The sequence below is a fragment of the Pseudorasbora parva genome, chromosome 6, assembly GCF_024679245.1.
Source record: "Pseudorasbora parva isolate DD20220531a chromosome 6, ASM2467924v1, whole genome shotgun sequence".
NCBI lineage: Eukaryota > Metazoa > Chordata > Actinopteri > Cypriniformes > Gobionidae > Pseudorasbora > Pseudorasbora parva.
Genome location: NC_090177.1, coordinates 45,654,413 through 45,663,830, shown reverse-complemented (window position 1 = coordinate 45,663,830; position 9,418 = coordinate 45,654,413). Strand labels below are relative to the sequence as shown.

The following is a 9,418-nucleotide window of genomic DNA, read 5'->3' as shown; positions in this document are numbered from 1 at the left end:
GAAAAAAAAGATACATTCCTAGTTTCAGCATTATTTGTTGTAGGTGAGACCATTGAAAATGTGTACCAATTTACTCATGGAACCACATTGAGATCCTGTATCTCTGGAAATGAATGGGCCTTAAAAGTTAAGGAACCAAAAGTAAAAAGTGTTTGAAGAATTAAAATGTATTAAGTTATTTCTGTTATTTCTAAGTCAGAAAATGTGTTGTGGAGAAGGAGACAGTCATTCTTGACATTCTTTCCAAGGTTTCCAATGATGACAACGTATCAGTTGACCTTGCAAAAGAAGCCTCTTGGCTTCTCGCTCAGCTAAAGTGAAGCCATTTTATTTCAATGGGCAAATTTCTGATACATCTTCTTGACATTTTGAAAAATGCCATCTTACAGTCTCAGTATGTTGATTTGTGCAATGCAGTTTAAGCTGTGCAGGGATGTCTTGTTGCACTGAAAAATCTCAGAGAAAATGACAATGAATAACAGCAGTACTGCACTGTCTACTGTTGAGTCTTTACCAAAAGGGCTGTTAATCCCTCCTATGTTGACTAAGGTGACAGATGTTGAACATACTAGATACAGCTGTATCAGAGATTCCACAAAAGTTTCAGAGTTTTCCACAAAATTTTTGTGGAGCTGATGCAAGCCCTCTCATATTTGATGCCAAATTCCAACCGCTTTCTTGACATTCAGCTGCTTGAGCCTCTCTGTAGTCTTGCAGGTGTTGCAAAAAAAGTTCTCTCAAATGAAATTCTTGTTGCCAGACTAATGTGGTCCAAAAAGCTTCCAACTGATGATGACTTCTAGTGGCAAAAAAGGAGAGAAAACCAAAACTGTTTTAGGGGATAACAGTTTAGGACCCCAAGAGCCAGGAGTGCAATTAAAGAAACATTTACTGAAGAATAGTTTGCAGTTTCATCAGCAGAAGCCTTCTAGTCTCTGGTTGAGCACCAGCTCTGAAAGTGTCCCAAAACATACTGATATCATGCTTTCTCTCTCTCTCACAACTTTTAGAAAAAAGTTGTGCCATCACTTTTTAACAGAATTCAAGACTAAACTGCACTGAAACACAATAAACAAAAAACCGAGGAACAAAATGACAAATAAAATGGAGAGACTTTTTAATGATGCTTAATGTTGGTGTTTAAAGGTTTGTGGTATGTTAGTGTTTTTGGAGGTTATCATTGTGGTGAAGTGTAGAGCATGAGCTCAGGGTGAGGACCTGCTAATAACTATTAAAGATGTTTTAATAATATAAAACAACTACTTTGAGCATGCTATGGATGTAACAAAACCATCTTCTGGCTAGCCAATAATATTTTGTAAAATGTATTCTTATTAGATAACATTTGTAAATTTGTAATTACACTGGATTACTTGTTACGGTTTTTGTTTGATAATCATTTTAGAATATTTGAACTTAATAGTTTTGAACAAAATCAAGAATGTTAACCTGATTTAACTAAATGCCATTGAAATAAACGTACGTAAAAAACTTAAGTTTACTGAAATTAAGAATGTTAATTAACTTCAACATAACTCAGTTACGTGGAACCAGTTGACATAAAAAAAATTAAGTAAATCCAACATATCATTTTTTTGAGTGTATAACTGACACTATATGATCATTGAAATGAGCTAATAACATCACTGCGCTCTCCAGAGCGGCTGTAAAGCAGAATTAAAATCTGTGGCTGGGGTCTCCAGCAATCATGTCCACCACTGAGTCGTCAGTCATCATGGTACCTGAAGCTACTGAGGCGTTCCCTAGGCCTTTAATAATAATAATAATAATAATAATAATAATAATAATAATAATAATAATATATTTTATTTATAATGCACTTTTCTTAAACCCAAAGCGCTACAGTAAAAATAGAGCAAAAAACAAAACAAAAGCAATACAACAATTAATTAGACTAAATAAATAAATAAATAAATGTGTCTTAATCAACTTGATCACTAAAATGACCCAACGTTGGTTCATTTCTGATGGGCAGAGGAAGCACATCCCATAGCTTGGGGGCTTTGTATGAAAACTATATTTTCAAACAGCAAGATGTTGCCACTTACTATAGCCATATGTACACAGAACAACGAGAGGTTCATATCCAAACCTTCAAATAATCACCAAAGAGAAGCTTGAGATCTAAAATTAGTTATACCTTCACAGGCTGTTTTGACTCAACCTCGACTGTTGGGATTTTCTGTCTGAGATGCCGGAGGAGAGAACGCAGCCCAGCGAAGCACCTAAGGCAGCAGGGAGTGCAATGATTAGTGCATTGACTGAAACGACTGATAGACATTTGGCAGAAATCCAGCCTTATAATGTAGAAGAATCCCTAATTACTAATCCCGAATCATGTGATGTTGGAAAGTGCCGCTGGCCTCTCTGTGGGCACAGATTCCACTCATCAGCCTAATTCAAATGCGAGGCACGCTCGTGGCGGTTTTATGAAAAGATCCAGGGTGACAGCAACATGCACAAAGAGGGAAGGATCATTTTCTCTTCAGATTTAGGATGCTTCCCTTGTGTTTTTACTCCACAAATCAGAATGCTGCCATTACACACGCATGCCATTTTATAACCAATCAGAATGATATATCAGCAGTCAATTATTAGCCCCCCCCCCCCCCCCCCGTGCTTTTTTGCATTCAGCATTTCGTTGCTTTCATGCATTACACTACATTCATGAATCAATATTATAAACACAACTACAGCAATGCTTTAATAAATACACACAGATGACGCTACAGCGAAACATGCGTGCTAAATCTCTGACAGGCGTCCTTTGCGCTCAAGAGGAAAATGCGTTATTTTTGTAAATGTTTTTTGGGAAGGGGAGGCGGTGTGCAGAATCAGAGCTGACATCATCAGCACGTGTAAATTTGCCTTATGTAAAAACTGAAAAAAAGGGAAGCCTGTCCCCTGAATGAGGACTGAGCTCAGAAACTTGAGCGCATTCTTAATGGGGCTGGAGGACTGCACTGTCAGAGCCTTTGAAGCAGATAAACCCTTTAAAACCATGAAGAGCATTTTCATACATTTTAGCCAGAGGCAGGTGGTTACATTAAAAGGGTTTCAATGTGTTATCTAAAGTACGCCTTTTGTCCAAACCTCTATATAATAAAAACAAAGCTCTTGCTGTTTTGTCTGTGGACTACAGTATCAGATTTGCTGTGTGGATCTGGTTTAGAATTTGCACAGAAATTTGAGAGTTTGTTTTACTCATGCTGGCTAGTGTGCTCAGTTCATGGCTTTTTAAAAATTATTATGACAATATATGAAATAACTCAGCTGTAAAATATGCAACACTACTGTACTGAATTATTTCTTGTACAATTTCCATTTTTATGCTGTTGTTTGAAGTCATGAAATGCTAATTTTGCCGTTGTCTACTGGAAACTCTGATTCAGACCTCCATGTAAACATGCGTCAGTGGACAATTGCTGACAGCATTTGCTGCATGTCTGTTTCAGTAGCGGCTGTGTGGCAAAAGTCAGTTTCCATAGTGATTGCGGTGAATGCAGTAGATTAGTAGCACAGTGTAGTGAGGAGAGAGTGCAGACATTGTGACATGCTCAATGTTACACAGTGCCCATTGTGTTCTGTGCATCATATATTTGGCTGTATATCTTTAAAAACAGAAGTCTGCATTTCAATGTTTCATTAAAAATGATTCCTAATATTAGCAAACACACCACATGTGACCCTAGAGCTCAACACCAGTCCTGCATCTCACAGGTATATCTGTGGCAATAGCCAACAATACACTGACCGGGTCAAAATTATCCATTTCTCATTTATGCCAAAAATCACCAGGATATTAAGATCATGTTCATTGAAGATATTTTGTACATTTCCTCTGTAAATATATAAAAATGTATTATTAGTAGTAATATGCATTGCTAAGGACTTCATTTGGACAACTTTAAAGCAGATTTTCTTAATTTTAGATATTTTTTGCATCCTCATATTTTCAAATATTGTCCTCATTTGTTCAGCTTTCAGATGATGTATAAAAAATGTACCTTTATTACTGGTTTCGTTGTCCAGGGTCATATATCTGTTTTGCTATGATGGTTTGTGTGCATAAATTTTATTACCAATGAAGGGGAAAGTATTAAAACAATTTTTTGAGGGAAAAGGCTTAAACATTTAGGCCGTTCTTTAACTCGAGTGCATTTCTGAAGCATAAAACAATATATATTTGTTTTTTTTGAAAGTTTAATATTTGCTAATGAAAGAAGACAAAAACCCTGAAGATATCAATGGGAGCAAACCCCAGCAGAAACACTAATATAACAAGGAGGCTGAGACCATTTTGCTGTTGCCTAGCAACACTTGAACAAAATTTTAAAGCGATTCCGATGCCCCGTACTGCTTTGAGGGATGTATATTTTTGTATAGCCCACCTAAATGGACACAGAACCTGGTTACCTAAGATCCCGCTGTACTTCTTACAGACAATATATTGTTCAAGATGGGCAAAGTCAAGTCGGAGACACTAAACACATGCCTTCTCAAATAATAATGACACTAGAAGGACTGATCACTCTTCTACAGCCGACAAGATTTGCATATTTCATTAGAGCAAAATCAAGCCCAAGTCACTATGGGGTAGATGAGAGAAATCGTTTATAAATATGCAGAATTATAACTTTTTTACTCAGATAATTTTGAACAATTGTTCGTCATCTTGGGCAGCCTATGAAGACTTCCTCAATTTACAGACTAAACTAATTAATCCACTTAAGATGGTCTATACAGAAGCCTGATAAACAATACATAGATATAATAGTTTTTCAGATCATACAATTCAAATGTATTGTTTGGTTCATAATTTACAGAAGAAATTAAGAAGATGCTTTTGCTGTTGCTGCGTATGTTGACATTAGGTCAAGTCAAAGGAAGTCAAATCAAGGGTCAATATAAATGTCAAATCATCAAAAACCAAGTAAGTTTCTCTCAAACACAAAACAACAGACTCCAAACTACAGCATAGTTCATTTTAAATAATGATTTCGATATCCTTGATGGAAAGCACTAAGCTGATTATACTCATATAAATGAGTCTGTCTGGGAATACCATGGGTGTCACCAGCAAGCCAAAGTACTCAAGCGTCCACAGCAGGTGCATAAATATGTCATGTTTTCTCAGCCCATAACCGAAGGGAGATGCAGCCAGATGGAGTGCAAATGCTAAATTTCATGTAGTATCATTAGTAGGTTAGTTCACCCCTCATTGGTTCACCATCTGCCTCCAATTGAGTTCTCCACTCTGAGCCAAGCTCCGAGAGAGGAGGTGAAATATACACCACTCTGACCCAAATCCCTCGCGGAGTTTAACCAGTGTTTACTGACATTCACAATTCTGTCATTCATGGTTTTAGAAGGAATCAAAAGTTCTGGATGGATTGAAAATATTGAAAAATGCTTACTACATATGCCTGGACTTCCAAGAGAAGGTCGCCGTCCAATTATGCGTCCGATAAAAGATAGTGTCCCAGACCCTTTCGTACTTCTCTCTCTTTCTCTGAAGTATCCTCAGATGATATACTGCTGCTCACACCTGACGCTGTGTCAATGGCTTCACCTGTTCTGCTCCTCATACACCATATTTATGGTGATATATTTTGGTTTGAAGTGGGCTGGGTTTGAGGATGCCAATTCTTTAGAATGAGTTCATTTCTACCTCATGGCAGCCCCAGATTTGTGTGTGTGTGTGTGTGAGAGAGAGAGAGAGAAAATGAATGAAACATGAATTTCAAATCAAAGGGAATAACATAACTTGTGAATAGCTCATAGTCTCTATATTGCATTTAAATTCCAAAATGTTGTTAATATTCTACTGAGGTCAGAATAATTAACCATATGCACATTAAGGTAAAGACTTGCGTGCCTGACCTGAAATTGTGTGTATGTGTGTGTGTGTGTATGTGCGTGTCCGTTGGGGGCTGTTGGTGGGGGGTGTTGACTTTCACATGACATTGACGCTCTGGAAATGTTGAGTAGCTGCTGATCTCAGACAGTCGTAGCTCGGCGGATCCAGCACCGCGCGCCCGTGGACAGCTCCCGCAGGACCGCTTTACATGGACACAACACTTCTGTTTATGTGCCAAGTCATTCTGGAAGTTTACAACTTAAGAGAGGAATCCACGGACACGTCCCTGCATGACACACGGACATATTCCCTCTGGAAAAGAATCCAAATTCACTGTAAGTAGATGCCAATGATTTGAAAATGTTCAAATAAATGTGAGTGTGTGAGTTTATATGCATTAATTTTAAAAGGGATAACAGTAGTAATCAAAACATTTACGAAAAGCATAATTGAGAAGCTCAAAGATCGTTCGATCGAAAAAAAAAAAATTTGGGACTGTCAGACGACAGAGCTCGTAGTGTGTGTGTGTGTGTGTGTGTGTCGCCTTCGTATTCAAACAGCGGACTGAAAAACCCCAATGGTTTCGTGTGATTCGGTGTCTTCAGGTTAACCGAAACCGTGTCGAGTTCGATCGGGGGTTTGTGTGGATCTCTACCGACGTCTGAAATCTGAGACATGGCGACAAACAACACCAAAAACACCGACGGACAAGTTGTGACGGAACTCAACGAGATCACAACTAACGACAAACCCAAGTCGGAGGACGCCAAACCAGAGAAGAAGAAGAAGAAGGACATTCCAGCCAGAGAAACTTGGGGTGGGAGATTTGATTTTCTCCTGTCATGTGTGGGCTACGCCATCGGTCTGGGAAACGTGTGGAGATTTCCTTATCTGTGCGGGAAAAACGGCGGAGGTAAGAGCCATCACCTTCTCCAAGAGTCTGAGATGTTGTGCTGTGTGCTTTGTGTTGCTGTGCACAGCCCCACTTGGTGCTTTCATGTATTTCTGTGATTCCAGGGGCTTTCTTGATTCCTTATTTTTTGACGCTATTTTTTGCGGGAGTTCCTCTGTTTTTTCTTGAATGCGCTCTTGGACAATACACATCCATTGGCGGCCTTGGGGTTTGGAAACTAGCTCCAATGTTCAAAGGTATATCATTTCTATTCAGCACCTTTCTTTCTCATCTGCCCCATGACTTAATACGAGCTGGTTTCTAAAAGTGTCGGTGGTGTGTGAGACCTTCAGCAAACGAGTAGACGCGTAGATTTAAACGCATGGGTTATGTGTTTCTAAGCTTGTTATGACTGAGATCTGTTGTTCTGAAGATGCTAGTGCTCACAGATCTTCCAAATTAAAGACAAATGATCTAATAAGGCTCCGTCTGCAATGCTGCATAAAAGCCGTATTTGATATGCTGGCTTTGACCATTTAAGTTATAACACAATATGTCATAACTACAGGTGTTGGTCTTGCGGCTGCTGTTCTCTCATTCTGGCTGAACATTTACTACATTGTCATCATTGCCTGGGCCCTGTACTACTTATACAACTCCTTTACCACTGTAAGCATTCCTTGTCAAGTGTGCTTGCATGCGAAATGGCATGTTTAGGTAAACATTCTGGGGTATTTATTAAATATAAAGAAATGTAAAGCATTGTTCTACTCTTTGTAGGAGCTTCCATGGAAAACTTGTAATAATCCATGGAATACAGACAGATGTTATACAAACTACAGCATAATAGACACCACCAATCTCACCAGTGCTGTCATGGAGTTTTGGGAGTAAGATTTGATGACATTTTGATCGTTGTACATTAAAATACACAATACATGTGCCCAGTATAAGTGTCTTGTTGTCAAGTGTAACTGTGTTGCATGATGTGCTTATACAGACGCAATGTGCATCAAATGACTGATGGCTTAGAAAAACCTGGTGAAATTCGTGTTCCCCTCGCAATAACACTGGCCATTGCCTGGGTCCTCGTGTACTTCTGTATCTGGAAAGGTGTTAGCTGGACTGGAAAGGTGAGACGTCTTTGTTGGTCTGTCTTCAGGGATTCGGTCTGGAATTTGAGCGAGATTGTAATAATTTCACCACATCGAACGCAAAGCACACATGGTTGCAATAAACTGTGGCTCTATGCGTTTCTTGTCCCGTGAAAGCAATGCGCAATATTTCCTGCTGTTTGCTTTTACACATGCTGAACAAACACATGCGGGGAATACTTTAAAGAGAACTCAATGTTTTGCAGGTTGTTTACTTCTCTGCCACCTACCCGTACTTCATGCTGTTCATTTTGTTTATCCGTGGAGTGACCCTGCCTGGGGCTAAAGAGGGAATAAAGTTCTATATCACTCCTGATTTCGAGAAGCTGAAGGAGTCTGAGGTAATTTCAAACGTTTAATCATTCAAACAGGATCGTACAAACCAAGTCTAGCTGCTAAATAGTTTGATTTTCCATCTCAGGTTTGGCTGGATGCTGCAACACAGATTTTCTTCTCCTATGGTTTGGGTCTCGGCTCCCTTATTGCTCTGGGCAGCTACAACCCTTTCAATAACAATGTGTACAGGTAGGAATGACAGTGGCATAATCTTTTAAAATCAGTTGGCATAACTCGACCCTTATTCAGGCCGCTGAACTTTGATTTTAACCTTATGACCCGTGAATAATGTGTGCTTGAAAATGTGAACAAGTCAGCCTTATAACTGTGACTGACTGTCATGACATCTTTGAATAGCGAGACTTACTATCAAATCTAATAGTTGATTCTGCGCTTACATAATCCATCTTCTCCTTAAATGCCAAATGGATGTGCAGCTTCCAGGTCGCTTAGGAGAAAGTTTAATCGATGCTCGTAGCACGTTTAAAGACTTTTTTTTCTTCTGCAGGGATTCTATCATCGTGTGCTGTATAAATTCCTTCACTAGTATGTTTGCTGGATTTGTGATTTTCTCTATTGTGGGCTTCATGTCACATGTGACAAAGAGACCGATAGCTGATGTAGCTGCATCCGGTAATTTATTCAATTTACATAATTATAATTTATAATATTGTCAAAAAGTTGTAAAATCCAGGCATTTCTTTCAGATAACTGAAATGCTTTATTTTTCCATGGCTTGCGCAGGTCCTGGTTTGGCATTTTTAGCTTATCCAGAAGCTGTGACGCAGTTGCCCGTCTCACCGTTGTGGGCTATTCTCTTCTTCTCCATGCTGCTGATGCTGGGAATCGACAGTCAGGTGAGAATATCACATACTCAAGCTCTGACCTAGAAACAGACAGGAACGAGATCTGCTAGGTACTCCAGCATCAGTGGCGCTGTCCCTGGTGGCCGCACGAGGGAACATAAGGAGCATTAAACAACTTGATTAGCCTTGAGCCCAATAAAATCTTTTGATGCTGATTTCTGCCTTTAAGGGTACATGATTTTAAGTTGATGTTCTTTATCCCTTAAGCTGGCTTTGTTTAGTGGCAATGTTCAAATAAAACCAAACTGAATCCCACAAATATAAAATGCAGGAGTTTTGTTGGTTTTTA

General features: G+C 39.1%; 1 protein-coding gene and 1 long non-coding RNA gene across 2 annotated transcripts in view; one reads left to right on the top strand and one right to left on the bottom strand.

The window, feature by feature from the left end:
* Positions 1–639: 639 nt before the first annotated feature.
* LOC137079073 (uncharacterized) lies at positions 640–5,812 on the bottom strand. The gene is made up of 3 exons (XR_010905397.1): positions 5,439–5,812; positions 2,162–2,246; positions 640–799 (listed from the first exon to the last, which is right to left on the bottom strand). It is a non-coding gene; the product is annotated as an uncharacterized lncRNA (long non-coding RNA).
* Positions 5,813–6,023: 211 nt separating this feature from the next.
* slc6a1a (solute carrier family 6 member 1a) overlaps positions 6,024–9,418 on the top strand; it is a 29,386-nt gene continuing 25,991 nt past the window's right edge. The window contains exons 1-10 of the mRNA XM_067447024.1: positions 6,024–6,216; positions 6,487–6,794; positions 6,899–7,030; positions 7,342–7,442; positions 7,554–7,663; positions 7,774–7,906; positions 8,134–8,268; positions 8,349–8,452; positions 8,772–8,896; positions 9,008–9,120. Coding sequence (XP_067303125.1) covers positions 6,557–6,794; positions 6,899–7,030; positions 7,342–7,442; positions 7,554–7,663; positions 7,774–7,906; positions 8,134–8,268; positions 8,349–8,452; positions 8,772–8,896; positions 9,008–9,120 — 1,191 coding nt within the window. The 5' untranslated portion in view covers positions 6,024–6,216; positions 6,487–6,556. The remainder of the gene's footprint in view (positions 6,217–6,486; positions 6,795–6,898; positions 7,031–7,341; positions 7,443–7,553; positions 7,664–7,773; positions 7,907–8,133; positions 8,269–8,348; positions 8,453–8,771; positions 8,897–9,007; positions 9,121–9,418) is intronic.